We start from the raw sequence: 19,244 nt of genomic DNA on the forward strand, positions 1-19,244 counted from the left end.
TGTGCTTTGCACTGAGTATTCTGAGAAGGGGATCGGCACGCACACCTGCATCTTCATAGGGCAGTCAAGAGCTAGAGTATCAGGACCACCTCTGACTGACGGCCTGGGCAGAGCCCTATAGGGGACACAGGTAGGACATCCCAGAGGGAGCATTCCCCTCCACAGCCAGGAGGGAAGACCCCGCTTTCCCCACATGCTGACACATGTTCAGTGACAGACACACGGAAGGAAGGTGCTGTCCCAGGCTGCTAGCTAGAAAAGGTGTTTCCTCTCGTTTTATTTGATAATACATTTTCACAGAAACATGATATATTTACAAATATACAGGTAAGAGACTGCTGGTCAAAAATTGAAACTGAAAATGTCACCAAAAATTTACAAAAGCCACTGACTGACCCAGGAAGTCAGGCAGCAGAGCCTGGGTAGTCAAGTGTAGGTCAGCAGAGCTTGCAGCTCAGCTCCCAACTTCTGGACTGGGGCTACTCTAAGCCGAAGCCCAGCACCTGTGGCTGCAGCCGCATGTTGCTCGCCTGGGGCCGGCTCCATGGCTGTCATCTCAAGATGCGCTGGTTTGCAGGTTTTTGGAAGCTGCGAGCATTGCTCTTACTTTGGCCATGAGGTCCTGTGTGGGGGAGACAGGAGGGAAATCTCTGAGCTGCCTGCCTTCGCGTAATGTACAGAGCTGTGAACCTGCTCCAGGCTACACAGGGACCAAAGTTACCCTCTTTGTCTTGTTACAAGTCTCCCACAGCTGTGACATCATGTGGCCTTGGGATACAAGCAGGGTCCAGGATGTGTCTGTCACCTGTGGAGAGTCAGGCTCCACAGCATGGCAACTCCACAAGGAGGACATGAGCTTCCTGGGAAGATGAGGATCACTTCCTCCTGTTCCTGCATCATGGGCTCTGACCTAAAGCTTGGTAGTGGCAGGGCCAGAACCACTGAGTCAACAGGTGACCAGCCCAAGATTTTGACCTGGGTCAGTACTGGTCAAACGGGGCAGGAAGGAAAATTAGCAGATGAGGGGAAAAAAGGGGATAGGGGCATAAATAGAAGATGAAAAGGAAAAGGAGCACTCCCATCTTACCTGAGTTATTTTGCTCTGCACAGAGGAGACAATTGCTGAGGAGATCTGGCCATCTTTTTCCTGAGAAACCCCCCTAATGCAGAGACAAGAACAGAGGCTCAGACACACTCACAAATCTGAAGATTGGTTCCCACACTCTATACTTGTAAAACTATGGTGGGCTCTCACTGAGTCTACTGCTCAGGCAATGGGCAGCTCCAGGTCTGCTCACCTCCACCTCAGCCTGCTGGGGTCCTAGATGCATGCTGCCGTGCCTAGGCATCACCTCCAGGTCCTCATGCTTACGCTAGAAGCACTTTACCCAGCAAGGCGCCTTCCCATCCCAGGAACATGCATTTTATGTCCATGTCAAGTACCTCATAAAATGAAGGTAACTCACATTTTAATACTAACATGACATAAATGCTTGGGAAGAAGAGGCTAATGAAAGAGGCACCCACAGAAAGGCCCCTAGAATCAGAACTAGAGGCTGACTACCTGCTTCCCAAGCCTAGGATGGCACCTTCCAGATGCCGAGCCCTTAGGTAAACTACACTGTGTTCCTCATGGAGCGGCCATGGACATGTCTGAACTGAGCACGCCCTGTTCACGCTTATCAAAGTTCCCGCCAAGAATGCAGGGTTTCTCCTCACAAACTGCCCTGGACTCAAGACTCCCTAGTGTTCAAGGCCTGACTGTCTGGTAGACACAATCCCGACAGGAACAGCTTCCTGAGACCCTGCTTTTCACTGAGACCCACCGAATCCCACACCTTAGGGGCTCTTTTCCCCACTGAAGGAATCCAAATGCCTGACAGGGCATGGATTCAGAGGGGGTGCCCCTTCCATGCTCCTGCCCGAGGTCAGGACACCCACTTCAGGTCACTTGGTACCCGCTATTCCCTGAGAAGCAATGGTGGGGCCTTGCTGAGAGCCACCCAGAAGCCATGGTTACCTGGAGCGTTCCTGGGAGGAACCTCGGCTCTCCACAGGAGAGATGCTGGCCGAGTGGGCTGAATGGGCTGAGGGACGCTGTGCTGCCTGCTTATTCGGGGAAGGTGACTGTGATCGGGCCTTGGCCTTGGTGCGAGACCGTGAACGTCGCTTTTTCTTCTTCTCATGGGGACTCCTGAAAGGGAAATGCTCTTGTCAGGGTATATGCAGCGGGATAAGAGGGCAGTCTGAACTTATCTGTGTCAAAGGACCCCTTCATACATGTGAGCTTTTTTAAAAAGACATATATTCTGGGCTGGCTTTGAACTCAACTATATAGCTGAGGGTGACCTTAAACTCCTGATCCTCCTCCTCCTACCTCCCAAGGATGCACAACCATGCCTGACATGTGTGGCACTGGCAAATCACATCCAAGGTGTTATGCACGATAGGTAAGCACTTTACCAGCTGAGTACGTCTCCAGCCTCATACGCATGCCTCAGATAGCTGTAATCCTTCAGTCAATTGAGCCTGTGTATCCACAGGGTACTGGGTGTTAAAAGAACCATCCAGAAGCCAGCCTCTCCGTAAGGAAGCTTAGTCCTGGGGAAATGTCTGGCATTTAATATACGACGAACAATCTATTTGTATTGAAAATACCAAGATAACCACCAAGGGCAGTCTCTAGGAAAGTCTGTATTGCTTTCTCACTCATGCTAAAAGATAGGACATTATCAGCCAAATCCTGCATACCCCTGCTTCATCTGATGAACACTCAGGAGGGGGCAGCCTGGGCCTGCACTGGAGTGTCTGCTGCACGCAGTGCCAGCTCAGCTCTGACCACTACCCTGCTCCCATTGCAGGTCAGGGCTCCCAAGCCCTCAGGCCCAGTTCCACTCCTACTGAAGGCTCTGGCATTACCTAGCTGTTTCTACTGTGTATGGATGTACACACACACCCAGACACATAGCAGGGAGAATGGGAGGTTGCATACTTGGTAAATGCCATGTGCTTTCTCTCAGATCCAGCCCCAGTACACAGGACAGCCACTGCCAGCCTGCACTCCACCTCCCACCAAGTCTGTTCTGACATGCGTTGCAGATCTATCACTCCTAGGACTTCTCCCTCCCTCCTGGGCTGCAGGGCACCACCGAGCAGCCTCCCTGCTCAGATGTTGCTTTCAAAATGTGTCCTGTGGTCGCCATGGACACAGCTCTAAGGCATTTGGGTTTCCAAAAGGATCAGAGAGGCACAAAGGCCCTTCCCAAGCCAGCCTAGCCCTCTATTCTCCAGGAAGAGCCTGCCAAAGCCTGTCCACATAGCCACTGGTGGACAAGGCGCAATCAACTGTTGCCCTGCTTCTTACCAGGCTGTGGAATCCCCTGTATTTTTTTTGGTGCCAAGATTAGGAATGCTCCTGCCTAATGAGGGGCTGTGGGGTCTGCAAGTATGGCGGTCATAGGATGACTGTAGATGGTTTTCCCGCTGTTTCATCCTTTCCTGAGTCCTGGGGATCAAATCCAGGCTGCCAGGCTTGCATAGCAAAGCACCTTTACTTGCTGAGCCATCTCGCCAGCACCGGTTTAATCTTAACAGTCTGACCTCACACAGGAAGAAGTCAAGCTTTTGCTGGGGCGAAGCAGTTTGCTCACTTCTGAAGTCACTGAGGGACACTTTGCAACTTAGCTCTCTGGCTGTTGCTAAGAGGCCAAAGCAACACTGTGACCTGTTGTTCTGGAACATTCCCTCAGTGTCCTTCTGCCTGTGTTTCCCTCCACTCTTTGGTGACCTCCGCTCTGCAGGAACCAATCCCCACACCTCAACAGTGCCTCCAGGTCACCTGTAAACCTGGGTGCGTCCCTACTTGATCTCATAAGAACAGCAGCAGTGTTCAGTGTGCAGTTTTGGTAACTTTGCTTCTGTGGCCAAATGGCCCCAGTGCACCGTGGGGAGAAGAGCAGCCATAAAGTCCTGCAGGCGTGACTGACTTTGTAAAAGAGTATAAGCTGTTACTAAGAGGCGCCTCGGGCCTGCGGCTATGAACACAAGCTGGGGAGCACCCTTGCTCACCCACTCTAAGCGAGGTCACTGAGCAAAAGCAGGAACTTGCCGAGATTCTTCCTGCTGATGCTCAGCATCCTCTCGGTTGTACCCTGATGTGCCTCTCTGTGGTGTCAGTGGCCTCTTGATGTTGGCATGGACTTCAGTCAGACACAGGCACTGTGGGGCTTTTTTACTAGGGGAATGAACACTTGGTCTTTTAACTGTCCCTGGAAGCAGGTTTTTTACTTTAATGACACTGACTTTATTGCGCTTTCCTCCAGTTGCTAGGGTCTTCTTTTGTATTCTTGTGAGTGTGTATGCACACGCTTGTGGAAGGACCTCAGACTTCGTTCGGTTGTTACCTACTTTGCTTTTTGGAGACAGAGTCTCGCTGCGTAGCCCTGGCTGGCCTCAAACTCAGAACTCTGCCTGCTGAGTTGCAGGGGCCAGCCTGCCTGCCTGTCTCCCTGGTACTGGTATTACAAGCACGTGCCACCTGTCTGGCTTTTTATGTGGCTCCTGTGGACAGAACTCAGGTCCTCCTGCTTGTGTGGCAGGCGCTTTACTGGCAGAGCTGTCTCCCCAGCCCAGCAGGGTTTTCTGCATCCTGAGGAGTTCTCTAGTGGCACACTGTTTTCTGGCTCTGCCTTGTGCATTTAGATTGCTGATCTAAAATGAACTAACGTCTGTAGTTTGCTCTCTTATCCCAGTGTCCAGCAGGTTGAGCAAGTTCTGCTAGAGAACTCTCCTGTCCCTGAACTGTGTCAGTGCTGTGGTCTAAGCTCGGGCCAGGCCAGTGTGGGCTTCGAGGATGCTGCAGTCGCTCAGGGCTTTCCCATACAGCCTGACTGTGTGGGCTTCGAGGATGCTGCAGTCGCTCAGGGCTTTCCCATACAGCCTGACTGTGTGGGCTTCGAGGATGCTGCAGTCGCTCAGGGCTTTCCCATACAGCCTGACTGTGTGGGCTTCGAGGATGCTGCAGTCGCTCAGGGCTTTCCCATACAGCCGGACTATGTGGGCTTCGAGGATGCTGCAGTCGCTCAGGGCTTTCCCATACAGCCTGACTGTGTGGGCTTCGAGGATGCTGCAGTCGCTCAGGGCTTTCCCATACAGCCTGACTGTGGCTTCCACAGGGATCTCGGTATCTCCAGGCCAAAGTTCACCACCTTTGTTCTTGAACTGCCATGGTTTCAGAGTTTGTCTGCCAGTTCCTCAAAAGGCTTAGAATTTTCGCTGGGGTTGGGTTGGATCCATAGATCACGGAAGAGAGGAGGTGTGAGCAGTGCAGTTTGTGAGAGTGGAGGAGAGGCTCAATGCTTCTCTGCTTGTCTGCGAACATGAACACGCAGAGTCCTTGCTGGCCTAGGGATTAGTCACAGGGTCTTGGAGGTGAGCGAGGAGTGCTCCTCCTCCCTGGGCCGAGAAGACCCCTGAGTGGTTGCCACACTATTCTTGTACACTGAACTCACAGGGAAAATGGGGTTGGAGCTGAGGAGGAAGGTTCTAAGACTATAAATTCTAATTCCTAAACTGGACTTTCTTAAACAGACAAGGAACTGATCAAATGATGACCTTCTCCTATGTCAGTTTGGGACTCTGTCCATCTCTCAGAGAGACAGAATTTCCTTACTACCCGTTACAAGTCTGCAGGCCTTTCCTGCTTCATCAATGTAACCGTAGACTGGTGAATTCTTTGACTATTTTTCCATAACAATCTTTGGTTCCACTCCTTTCTTACGCTGCTTTTTATTTTGCTAATGTCACATCTCACTTTTATAATTTCTTTGCTTCTGCTTTGTGCTTTCCCCAGATTCTTAAGATAGCCTGGCCATGTTCCCACACTTCTTTCTGTTCCTTGTAGTACAATGCAAACATTACAGAAACCGACTTCTTTCCTAGCTGGTACCTACCCAACAAAGGAGAAGGGCCATCCCTCCAGTACCCACTTCCAAACATGACTGACTCTTTTCCAGTGATGATTTCTCTCAGCAAACGGACATGGAGTGTGCTGTAAACCCACTCATGGCTTTCATACTGTCACAGGTCTTTGGCACACTGCTCTGTGGTAAGGGAACTCAGAGCACCACAGTCTTAGCCAGTGTTGTGTACCTACTTTAAAAGCAGGTGTGCACCAGGTGTGGTGGCATATGCCTTTAATCCCAGCACTCAGGAGGCAGAGGCAGGTGGATCGCTGTGAGTTTGAGGCCAGCCTAATCTACAAAGTTAGTCCAGGACAGCCTAGGCTACAACCCTGTCTGGAAAAAACAACAACAAAAAAACCAAACAGAGATAAAACCCAGACTGTCACGGTTGGCCATAGGCATCTTTACACACTGAGCTATCTTGCCAGCTCCACCCTCTACACTTTTGGTTTTCCCAGTTGTTGCAGGGACTGTAAACGTCCTCATTTTCAAAGTTCACCCTGAACGAGTAATGCTTCATACAGAGTGAGAACTCTTCAGGCACTAATGTTATGCCAGAGGCAGCGCTTCACACTAGGAATGCAACGGCAAGAAGCCACTCCGACAGTTTCTTCCTTACTGCAGTAACCAGGATCTCCTGTTGGCTACAGTGGGAATTCTGTGCACTCTAGGGAAACATGAGTCCCCATCACGCACATGCTGTGTATGGATGCTACTGTTCTGTTGTGTTGCTTCGAGACAGGGTCATGAACTTGCATAGCTGTGGATAACCTTGAAGTCTTGCTCCTTCCTTCTCCACCAAATGAGTGAACGCCTGGGTCACAGGTGTGCATTGCTATGGCCTGTCTACCAGATTTCACTCTAAACATATGCATCAGGCTTAGATCCTGATTTCCAGACCTTCACTAAAAGGAAGCAGAGAGGGCTGGAGAGACGAGCCAGTGGGTAAGAGCACTGACCGCTCTTCCAGACGACCTGGGATTAATTCTCAGCACCCACACGGCAGCTCACAACCATCTGTAACTCTAGTTCTCTCATGGCCGCCACAGGCACCAGGCATGCATGTGACGCAGACACACATGCATGCAAACACCCATACACATACATAATAAAATAAAAATTAAAAGAACGAAAAGGAACTAAAAAAGGATAGACCTCAGAGCTGGGGCAGAAGAGGTAGCAGGGGACGCTGGTGTTTGAATAGCACCAAGACCAGAGGCAGAACAAGGCACCACTGGCTTGGAGGCCGCTGGGCCTGTCACAGTTAGACAGAACAGAGCAACAGGAAACTGTACCATCAACAATGTCCAGAGCAGTGCTAAACAAGGGAGGGGCCAGCTGATGACGAGGAGAGATAGGACCAGAGGAGCTATTCTTGCTGTCACTCACTAACATGGCAGAAAACTGCTGGGAACAGAGCTCTGTGCTTTCTCAGTGTCTCCTAGAAGGTGACCTGCTTGTTCAGAGGGGGAGGCAGAGGGACCAGGTGCAGCAGCACTAAGGATGCATTCTTCAGAGTATGTGGTGCTCCTCCCACTGACCGATACCATGAGCCTGCCTGTGGCCTTCTGCAGCACTGCTTACCTGGACTCTGCAGAGGGAAGCAGGAGAGGACACACAGCCAAGTGAGCTGTTGACCAAATGTGGGTGTGTGCTCTCAGTACCACATTAAAACCCCTAGTTAGCGGGCAGGGAAGTGGTGGCACACACCTTTGGTCCCAGCACTAGGGAGACAGAGGCAGGTAGATCTCTGAGTTCTAGGCCAGCTTGGTCTACTGATTGAGCTGTCACCAGGGCCACACATAGAAACCCTGTCTTGAAAAGCAAAATACAAAACAAAATCCCTAAACCTTCTTCAGCAAACTGCTCAGATTGTGCAGTATCAGAGTAGCAGCACGCCCCTCCACCTGGTGAGGTGAAGTGTCAGAGTAACAGTGAATTAGCTACAGGCCACAGGATCAAAGCAGACCCCACTGTCCGCTGAGGTGCAAGGTGGAGGGAGGGTGAGCTCGATGGCAAGTGGTCCAGCTCCAGGCCTGAGGTCGAGAACACAGGGCGGGCAGCTGCACATTCTCAGTGGCTGCTCCTGGGCAACCAGCAGTGCTCAGCGAAGAGGCCCCAAGGCAGCTGATCTGCCTCTTCATGACTTTTTGAGAAGACAGTGCTCCAGCAGAAGGGCCAGTGGCCTCCTAAGTCCTAATGCTAAGACGAGGGACAGCCCCTCCAGCACTGTGGACACCAGCCCCTCCACATCTTTTCCCATTGTCTCTCTCTGAATGCAAAGGTTAATTTGAGGGCAATGCAAGAATTCTTCTGTTGAGAGAGATCTTTTACTGTAAGAATTAATTTTAGACCATGCCCTTTACATATACCAAAGGTGATGATGAACTTCAAATGTTAAACCACTTGCTTAAGGAATGAATTCTACGTACTGCAGTAGCTGGTAGGATTAAGGAGGCTGGAATATAACTTATAAATGTGAACTTGTATTGGAAACCTTTGCTGACATCCATCAGCCCCGCAGCTCCTCTGCTGGCTCCTTAGGTTAGGGAAAGAGATCTCCTTTTTCCCATCAACAGCCCGTCCTGTGACCAGCTAACAGGCTGTTTTGTGCTACTTCACCTTAGGCTAGCTCCAGAGGTGGCGATTCTACGGCAACCGCTCATGTCCTGTGTGGGCAACAGCTAGGGGCCTGGATGTGTACTGTTCACCTGGAATCTAGGGTCTGTCCCCTAAAAGGTCTAACTCTTTCTGGCTGTTTTGTCCCATGATACGTAGAGGTCTGATGACTTGTGTGTAGTTGGGAACTAAAGAAATCCTTTAGGGCTGGGCGCAATGGCACACGCCTATAATCCCAGCACTTGGAGAGGCAGAGGCAGGTGGTGGGTCTCTGTGCGTATGAGGACAGCCTGGTCTACAAAACAAATCCAGAACAGCCAAGGCTACACAGGGAAACCCTGTCTCAAAAGAAAAGCAAGCAAGCAAGCAAGCAAGCAAGCAAGCAAGCAAGCAATCCATTAGGTGACAGTAGCTGTTAGACCCTGAGGAGGGTGTTCCAGGGCAGTACCCATGCTGGGAACGTGGCTGCCACAGAGTGGCTGCACCCACTGCAGCCATAGTCTACCTTTCCAATGTCTCTCAAAAGCCTATATATAAAACACTTGGTTCCAAGAGTGTGGTTATGGTGGGGTGATCTTTTATGTTCGGTATGAAGGTTGTCTTTATAGTATTCAAATGCTGGTTTCTGTACCAGCCAAGACCTGAGTACAAGCCGGACTTTGGTACTGTTGTTCTCTGGCTGCATCCTACCTACCCTTACCTTCTGACTGGTTTAATAAAGAGCTGAATGGCCAATAGCACAGGCAGGAGAGGAAGGTGGGACTTCCGGGCAGAGATAGGAGCTCTAAGAAGGAATCAGAGGTGCAGGGATTGGCCAGCCAACAGGGAGGAAGAAAGAAGGTGCTGGGACTCTGAGAGGTAGTGGGCCATGGAGAACAGGCCTAAGCTAAGGCCAAGCTTTTATAATAAATAAAAAAAATCTTTGTCATTACTGGGAGCTTGTAGTTTGAGACAGCCTGGCTACAATTGGCACCCCAAAGGTTATTATAGGTGCTGCAGGGAGGGACTGGTTCCATCAAGAGGGACCTAGTGGAAGGCTAGTAGGTCACTGGGGATGCCCCTGAAGAGGATAACAGGGTCCAGCCCTTCCTTTTTGCTTCCTAGTCATTAGACAAAGGGTTTGGCCCTAACATGTGCTGCTGCCCCAGCATAAGGCTAACAGACTGAGACCTTCAGAGCTGCTCACAATCACCCCTCGATCTCTATAAGCTGATTATCTCAGGCACTGCACTCTAGAGATGGAAAGGTGATCGGCACAGCAGCAGACACAGGTACCACAGAGTGTAGACAGCTTCCCCAAGTCAGAGAAGAGCCAGAGAGTGCTAGGGCCCCGAGTGACAGGTGAGGCCAGGGTAGCTTGAGGTTCTCAGCAGTGCTGAAACCTCACTGCCGGGACTTCTGCTCTAAAACCATGTTGGCTGACGTCGCTGTTATCCTCACGATGGAGACAGACTCCCGTGAGTGGTTCAGACCCAGGGCGTGGACCTATTCTCCACCCTGCTCATCACCACACCCCACCCAGGTTCCAGCGCTATCACTGCAGACAAGGCAGGACACTGAGACGAGGAGTTCCTATTTTTCTAGCTGAACCTTCTCGTCCTTGCAGACAAGTAAGAGGGACTGGGGTGGATCTAGGAGAGACAGCAAGGTCTCTGGACTAGTGTTAAGCAGAAGCAGGGTCCAGAGAAAAGCCATGTGAAGGCTGCATAGGCATGGACACAACTGTGCCCTGGACCCCTCACATGCCCAAGAGACAGCACCCCACTACTAGGCAAGGCTGGGCTCCCAGAGGAGACATGACTACTGACTATCTAGACCGCCCTCTTTCATTATCTGCAACTGTTTCCCACAGGTGACACCAAGGTTACAGACCATTTTTCCCTGTGGGACACGGTGGCCCACCTGGAACGCGTCCGTTTCCTGCTGGCTCCAGGGCTGCTGCTCATCCGGTAGGCAGTGGGGACACTCCTGTCTTCCCGTCGTCTCTCAGGAGAATGAGCTCTCCTTCTTGGAGATCGAGAGCGTGACCTAGATAGACAACAAGGTGGAGTTTAGCTCTGTCTGAGGCCTGGTCTGTGTGCACATCCCTAGCGTGAGCTGAGAGGTCCTGTCTGAGATGCAGGCTGCTCAGATGGGCCCTGCTCCTTTAGAGGCCCTGCATACTGACACCAGCTTGGAGGCCCAGCACCTCTCCCCTCCCCTGCTCTTGCCTAGTGTTCACTCACGGCCTGAAGCTTTCAGCTCACTGAGGCTGCTTCTACCCTCAGTGAGGCAGGGAAAGGCGCTGACACACTGTCAGTAGGGAGAAACTAACGGTTGAGAAGCCGAGGACTGCAGGCTGCCCCTTGCCATTCTTCCTATCACTCATCTCAGGCCATGTGCAGGAGGCACTAGGACCACACTGCAGGCCACTGGCATGAAGCCCCAAACCCTGCTCAGAACATGATGCTCTCATGACGGACTGACTACTTTAAGTTTATGGGCGGTTTCATGGACACAAAACCATTTACTAACACTTGTTCTTTGTTTGATTCATGCCGGGATAGACGACACAAACGGCAAGAATGACCCTCAAGACTGTCTCACCCTTTGTGGGGGTAGAGGCCCTTAGTAGAGGGTTCCTCAGTGACGGCTTGAGGCTTTTAGTTCTCTGTCCATCTGCTATTTCAGGAAAATCTGCAATAAGCAGAAATTTGGGGGGTGGGGAAAGCCCTACCAAACCCAAACTCCTCCCTTTGTTCTGTTTCCATGACAACTCATTCAAAAAACAATATAAAGAGAGCAGTTTGATTCCACCATTTGAAAAAGTTCTTCATTGAATTATTCTACGCACAACGAATTCCTCCCTCCCACTAAGAACAACACAGTTATTCAGGAATCAAGTTCTGGTCACACCCTGGCCCCTGTGGGCCCATGCTGGCCTCTCCAGCAGGGCTGGTCTAGGTGGCCTGTCTCCCCAGACCTTCCCTAGGCTACACAGACTACAGAGGTGGGGGCAGTCAGACACCTTGACGGTTTACCAGGTTTCCCCTCAAAAGAGCTCCAGGAGTCAAAGCTGCTCGAGGCCGAGGCTGCCTGATAACTCTCCTGCTGTGCTGCCGCCACTGCCGAGCTGCTGGGACAAGGCTCCACACTCAAGATCCCTGGGGAGGCTGAGGGCCTGCGGTCGGAGGCACATACTTCATATTCAGAATGAAATGTGCCGGGCTGGGTGCAACCAGAGCCATGAGAAAGCTCCGCTCACTCAAAGCTTTAGCACCTATGGATGCTTAGCATAGAATTCTACAATAAACTCAACAATTAGGAAAAATAAGTTAGTTTGTAATGCCTGCGGATTCAGAACGTTGAAGTACAATACTGTTTTGCAGTGGCTTATTAGTATTATGAATTCTTCAGAACACAGTGGCTGTTCCCAGTAGAATTCAAATCTTCTGGGAAGGAAGCCCTGCTCAGAACAGGGCAGCAGATCACAGCCTTAATGTGTTTAATTTTGTTAACCAAGCTCTTAATACTGATGGCCAGGACAGGGCAAGAGCCAGGCATTCCAGCTTAAGAGTAAATCAGTAGTGCAATGTCACCACAGGCCTTCTTAAAGAAGACAAGCGGTTGCAATTCAAAACTTTCATGGCATAATGCAACAAAGACATCCCTTCCTGAGTGACTGCAATGCTTTGCTCTGGGAGGCAGAACACTTTTAATGATAAAACTCCCAACTATCCTCTGAAAGCCAGTGTCAGGGTCCATATGAACTACCTGGTCTGTTCTGCTACTGCACCTGGGCTTTTCATAGCCATGGGACAGCAACAGGTGAACTGGCAGCCAGGGTGTGGATCTAACCTAGTGGGAACTGGCTACTGGTGTTAAGGTGAACTGCACTGGGGTCAAGTCAGCATCTCTGCTTATTTCTCCCACAGGCTTGGCATTGTGAAGCCTTACCTGGCTTGGTCACAGATACCCCCAACATAAAACTACTGCCCCACATCCATAAGGGCACTGTCACCACACAGAAGTTCTAACCATCACCCCTTTAAAAAAAAACAGGTTTGGGGATTAAATTTCCTTTTCTCATTTTTTTCCCTGTAGTTCACTACTGGGAAGTGGATAGTAAAATAGACGGTTAAGACTCACCAATTTCAAACTAAAATAGAGCCTCAATTTCGCCTAAACAAGTTCTTTTTGGCTTTTTTTTTCTTTGTTTTTGGAGACAGTGTTTCCCTGTGTAGCCTTGGCTGTCCTGGAACTTACTCTGTAGACCAGGCTGACCTTGAATGCACAAAGATCTGCCTGCTTCTGCCTCCCTGAGTGCTGGGATTAAAGGTGTGTGCACCACCACACTATGTTTCTTACTGAGTGATAAATAAAACTAGCAACAAACAAACAAAACTCTCATTAGACTGCACCTACCCCCATATGAAGGGACCTACAGAGTTACCCCTGAAGAATGCCTGTCATACAGAGCCTCTCCAATGGCTGGGCTGCCCTGAGAGCTGTTCGGACACTCAGCTGAACACCTGAATACCCAGGGAATCTGACTCAGAAGTTAAGAGGTAAGCATAGCTTCATGCTTCATTGTAATACCCAAATTGCTACACCTGACTTAACTGGGTGCCTGGGGCTTCACCTCAGTAGGACTGAAAGCTGGACACAGCCAAGTGAGTGCAGGGCCAGCACCAGGGACAAGATTTACACGTTGGTCAAGAACGACTCAATTCCTCATAACCACTAAGCTTTCTGAGGTAGTGAGCATTATGAAACTGAACTTTTTTTTTTTTCTCGAGACAGGGTCTCTCTGTGTAGCCTTGGCTGTCCTGGACTCGCTTTGTAGACCAGGCTGGCCTCGAACTCACAGCGATCCGCCTACCTCTGCCTCCCGAGTGCTGGGATTAAAGGCGTGCGCCACCACGCCCGGCGAAACTGAACATTTTTATGATGAAGGACTTGCCTTTGCAGATCCAAAGCCACCTACAGTTTAGACATATGGAGTGAGCAACGCTTCAGTCCTACGAGCAGATCACACAGTAAACAAACACATACCATTGTGCATTTGATAAGGGGAGGGAGCCACTTAGTACAGAGAAGATAATGCATTTCAGTCGCAGTGTGCTACCACAGGAGAATGCTGCCAACAACTGCAGCATTTCACTTTGAGCTAGCAGTCATCATTTAAAAATGACCACTTAGGCTGTGTCAGGCCTGAAAAATAAGTCTAGTATGCATATCCTATTGTAGCTGTTACCATGGTAATGGGCTACTCTACCTGAAAGGACAGTTAAAGACAAAATAATGTGAGTATCATCTGCACTTCCTGCACTGTGGAAAGTGTCAACAGCTCATAGTATGGAGCCTACCATCCTGTTTCAGTCACAACTGCACATTTTGTTTGTTTGTTTGTTTGTTTGTTTTTCTCTTAGCCCTGGATACCCTCTCTTCTCCTGAGTGCTGGAATCATAGACACAGCTACCGCACCTGCCATAACCAGAGCTTTCAAACTGCTTCTAGAGGGCTGGCAGGGCCTGGACTAGGAAGCAGCTCTGCTTCAGCTTGGGAAAATATGATCCTACCCCATAAAGCATGAGCCTCTTATTTCCAGGAGCTGGAGCAAAAGGATAAAGGGTGAGGTGTGCATGCAGTGCAGGACGGCTCCTTCCAGGGAGCACGCTCTAACTCTGTGTGTTGTGCTCACCGACAGCAGCTAGGGCAGGGGTCACAGTACCAACTCTTACTCCACAGCAAGGCTAGACCTTGTCTTAGTGTTCTATCTAAACTGTAAAACCAAACACCAAAGACGGACTTATCTCCTGCTGTAAGGTACGTGTGCTATTTGACCAGATGAAGCAAGTGTCTTTTTGATCCCACCTCAGGCACTGAGATGGAAGTTGGCGGTGTGGGGGGGGGTTTGAAATTAACCAGCTCTGCTGACACTGTAGAACATTTTCACTGAAGGTCAAATTAGGATAAAACTGGTGGCCTACCATCAGAGAAGAGATAATGGTCAGGAAATTTTCAGCTTCATTGTGTCTTTTAACTGAGAATTACACTAAGGAGTAGGGTTTTGCTCCTTGGACCTGTAGGCACTGAAGATATAGTGTTATAAATAATGTATAAAATATGCAAATCTAAGTTTATTGCAAACTTAAAAAAACATTTTAAAAGGCAAAATAATATGTAAAATGAGTTAGTCCATTATAGTGAAGGACTACAGTTAAATATAGCCAGGAACTTACAATGCAGAGGCTGGGAGAGTGCTTCCAGTCAACAGCACCACCTGGGGACAAGCTGGGCAGGCAGTGTGCCCTGCCACATGCTGAGACTAGCGAGGGTGCCTGCAGTGAGGAAGAGCCTGGAAGCCCTCTCCATTGGCTCAAGGCCTGGGAGCCACGAGGGGACTGCTCTTTCCTTTGTCTGAGCCCTGAGGTAGAGATCAGGGAGAACTGACTGGCCAGAAGAAGGCTGAAGGACTGACAACCCCGTGCTCTTTAGATCTGTAACAAATTCTATGAGCGTTTAAAAAAAAAAAATCAAAAACCCCCAAAAACTAAAGCATGGCAGCAAAACGTTCATTTAATTACAACTGTAAGGCTTCTGAGTGTGCATAATAATGGTGCAAATTGTTGAACTTGCAAGAACTAGAGGCAAAGGCTCACTATGAAGACAAAGCCATCCCCAGTGAAGACCAGAGGGCAGAGACTTGTCAAGCCTAGGCTTGGTGTGTGTTAGGAAGAAGAAAGCACATTGCTTTCAGGATATACTCAGAGGCCAATGTGCACAGCACATGCAAGAACACAGGACACCATCCCAGAAGAAAGGAGTATAGGGAGTGAATGAATGCTGGGCGTGAGGTCACTTGATCAGAGTCCAGGGGTCACCATGGCCGTCCAGGGCAGGTGAGAGCTAAAGACTGGACAGGTGCTGTGTATCTCCCTCACACCAGCGGCCACGGAGCCTCACTTTTCAACCTTCTAACACCAAGGGTGTGTAATCTCTGGTGCCCTGAAGTACAAGTTTACTAACTGTTGCCAGGAACGGCAAACTGCTTCCTGGACCCCTGGTTCCTTTTGAGAGCTTTTTGATAGGATGTTTGGAGAGGCAGCAGACTGAGGAGGAAAAGGATCCACAATGCTGCCTTGTTTACACTCACTTGCAGACACCATAGAACATCACAGACTGAGCGGAGACGGCTGCTGGACCACTCATACTCAGAAGTAATCAGCACTGGGAAGCTCATTCACACAAACTAACGCCAGCATGCCAGCCTATGGCTTTCTATAACTCAACTCATGCCAGGCTCACTTCGTAGCCTATAAACACTCATCCCCCAACCCACTCCCTAGGAAGCAGTCTCCTCAAATTTGCTGCTATACAGTTGAAAATAATCTTGCACGCCTTGATCCTCCTGCCTCTATTTTCCAAGGACTAGGATCATAGGCATGTGTCACTATGCTCACCCAATTCCCTTTTCTATACATTTCGGTGGGAGGGAGAGGGTAACTTGTTTTACTTGTGTCTGTGGAGGGCAGAGGGCTACCTTGGCTGTTCTTGCTGAGCAGCCATTTACTGTGAGTTGTTTTGTTTGTCTTGCTTTGGGAGACTGGTCTTACCATGGATCCCTAGTTAGCCTAGAACCTGCTATACAGAGCAGACTGGCTTGAACTCAGAGATCCACCTGCCTCTGGCTCTTGAATGCTGGGAGTAAAGGCTTCTGACCCACCTCCTCTCTTCCCCCAGCCCATTCACCTTATTTTATAAGACAAGTTCTCCCTGGCTTGGACTTGGCTGATTAGACCAAGCTGGCTAGATAGAAAGTGAGCCTCAGCCTGTACCCAGCTCCCACATGCTAGAACAGAGGCATGGATCGTTATGCCTGGCCTCTTCACTCAAGTCCTCGGGCTGCACTGAGCTAGCCTGTGTACTGCCTGAGCTAGCACCCTGGTGTAGCTGAGCCTGGCCTTCAACTGGAGATCTTCTTGCTTCCACCTCCTGAGTGAAGAGTGAAGTATAATACGCTATGTAGAGATAAGAGGCATAAATGAATCATTTAACCTTTGTGGCTGATAAGCTTTGAAAAGCGTACATAGGGGGTTTGGAAAGATCTCCTCTAGATTTGCAGGACACAGACACCCCCACACACTCCAGCCTGTGCTCATTTAAGTTTATGCTGGCTCTAAGGTGCCAGGAGAAGGCTCATAGTGTTGAGCAGAGCAGAGCAGGAGCAGGAGGGCATGAGCGCAGTGCACCCACCTCGACCGCCGCACTGTCCGGTAGGCACTGGGCAAGGAGTGCTTTGCTTTTGAGTGGGATCTAGACCTGGGCTTGGAAGATGAGTGGTACTTGGGGGAGCGCGACCTCGTTCGAGACCGTTTTTTGTGCTTCTTCTTCTTCTTTTCTCTTTCTTCTTCTCTCGGTGGGTCTCTACATCTGCTTGAAGGCCTTTCTGGAGGCTTCACTTCCAACATGGGCAGAGTTCTGCCTCCAACCAGCAGAGGACAGGGCATGACACCAGTTTCCTAAAAATATAAATGAATGTGTGGACATCAACAAGGACTATAACACTGAAAGGGTAGATCTTGCTGTCTCTGAGCCAACACCTTTCAGGGGTTAGCTACACAAATCTCCCTGCTGAGTGTGGTGGATCAAACCTGCAATGCAACCATGTGGGAGGCAGAGATAGGAAACTGCTTTGAGTCTGAGGCCTGCCTGGGCTACAGAGGTAATTCTAGACTAGCCTGGGTTACAGTGAGAGCCTGCCTCAAAAGACAAGCCAACCTCACTGGACAAAACTACATTATCTGGAGAAATGTTGCTTTAACTAGTCATCGAATGGTACTTATGGAAAAGTTCTCACTTTGTCCCTAGAGGATTTAGTGGTCAAGGTTTATGGAAAAAAATTAAAGCAGGTGCTCTGTGTGACCAGCCTCCCATATTGCCCCAGATATCTGGGAGCCCTGGAACAGAATGAGAACAGAAGCGGTTGAGTGTGTGTATTTGTAACCCTGCAACTGTGGGTAGGAGGGCCCTGTCTTCCTGATGCACCCGGGCCTGCTCTGGCAGGCGGCTGTGAGTATCCCTGCACAGGACTGTTACACAACTGATAGCTCACAGTGAGGAGCTGCCCAGTGGGTTGGCCTGAGGCCACAAGGCTACCTACAACTGTCAAGATAGGAGGTAGATCTCTCAGCTCTTCCCTGGGCTCCCTGCTGCTTAGGCCACCATGCTTAGCCACAGACAGGCTTATCACCATAGATGCAATATTCTTAGTTATACAGCATAGACTGCGTAAACAATTTAGTGTGCCACTAACCTCTCTTTCTTCTTTTAGATAGGTCTCACCTATATAGCCCTGGCTGGCCTGGAACTCACAGAGATCTACTTGAGTGCTGGGATTAAAGGTATAGACCACCATATCCATCCAGTAATATTATTCTGTGTAAATGAGGACATTTTAGGACATCACTTACATTCAACCTGGACATGTAAAAATCACCTCTAATGACCAATGGGACTGGGCAGAGCAGCATGCAGAAAAGGACCATGATCTACATGCATGGTGGAATGCTGCCCTGTGGGTGTCTGTCCATCCTGAGGAGCTGGCTGAGCTAGGCAGCTCTGACAAGTCTAGTAGTACCACCTGGGACCTTATCTCACATTCTTGTGGAGCCTGTAAGAATTCCTGTCCACATTTATGTGGCTCACTGGGTGAATATGCCATCATTTGTAGGCCAAGTGCACATCAATGTACTTGGCAAAGTCAAGGGCAGTGTTTTCCATGAAGTTTCATGAGATTAGTAATGTTTTGGGTTTGATTATTCCCCCTGCCCCAGCCCCCAGACAAGGTTTCTCTGTGCATCCTAGACTTGATTTGTAGTCTATGATGGCCTTGAACTCACAGCAATCCGCCTGCCTCTGCCTCCCTGTGTGCAGGGATTACAGGCGTGTGCCAATGAGCCTGGCCATTTGACTCATTTATAAACTGTCGATTTGTTCTGAGTCCTTTAGTCTGAAAGCAGCCAGACACTTCTCACCGCCTGCTCCTCCCGTTCCCTTTCTGTTGAAGCAGCCCTGATGAAATAATCTTCAAGCGCACTCAGCTAGGGAGGCCATTCCAGAATCAAACATCCATGGGTTAGAGACAGGGCCAAAGCTGGCAGACAGGAATGGAGCCACTTGGAGAGAAGGCACAAGCTGGGTCAGCCCTGTGGTGCCACCAGCAGGCTGATGACAAGTGACTTTGATAGCCTGAGTTTCTATTACAACAGCCGGACGAGAACAGAGGCAACCTTGTAACCATAACTTGTTCTATCTGCCTGCAGATGTGGCTTTACATAATTAAAAAAAAATTATACATCTTTATTTATATGTGTGTGGAGGTCAGAGGACACCTTACTGAGTCAGTTTTTCTCTTTCCTCCATGTGGGTCTCAGGGATCAAACTCAATCTTACTAGGGTTGGCAGCAAGCACCTACCTCTATTTATAGAGCCTTCTCATACTGTCCTAACCTTCATCCCAACTTGGAGACAAGGTCTCATGTAGCACAGGCTGACTTAACTTGCCATGCCCAGAACGTCTGAACTTCCTGCCTCTATCCCCCCAGTGCTGGGATGATAGGGTGTGCTAACGTGTCAAAGACAAACCTAGGGCCCTGTGCATGCCAGGCAAGCACTCCA

General features: G+C 49.7%; 1 protein-coding gene across 9 annotated transcripts in view; it reads right to left on the bottom strand.

The window, feature by feature from the left end:
* Nucleotides 1–253: 253 nt before the first annotated feature.
* The window catches only part of SFSWAP (splicing factor SWAP), a 73,346-nt gene continuing 54,355 nt past the window's right edge, over nt 254–19,244 (bottom strand). For 4 of the 9 annotated variants that reach the window (XM_084762590.1, XM_084762588.1, XM_084762596.1 and 1 more), the window contains 6 exons: nt 16,821–17,086; nt 11,590–11,742; nt 10,455–10,610; nt 2,021–2,194; nt 1,088–1,160; nt 254–622 (listed from right to left, as the gene is read on the bottom strand). In XM_084762590.1, coding sequence (XP_084618716.1) covers nt 557–622; nt 1,088–1,160; nt 2,021–2,194; nt 10,455–10,610; nt 11,590–11,742; nt 16,821–17,086 — 888 coding nt within the window. In that variant the 3' untranslated portion in view covers nt 254–556. The remainder of the gene's footprint in view (nt 623–1,087; nt 1,161–2,020; nt 2,195–10,454; nt 10,611–11,589; nt 11,743–16,820; nt 17,087–19,244) is intronic. The other 5 variants (XM_084762591.1, XM_084762589.1, XM_084762594.1 and 2 more) reach the window with 3 other exon arrangements.

Source organism: Acomys minous, assembly GCF_964271855.1.
Source record: "Acomys minous genome assembly, chromosome: 16".
Taxonomy (NCBI): domain Eukaryota; kingdom Metazoa; phylum Chordata; class Mammalia; order Rodentia; family Muridae; genus Acomys; species Acomys minous.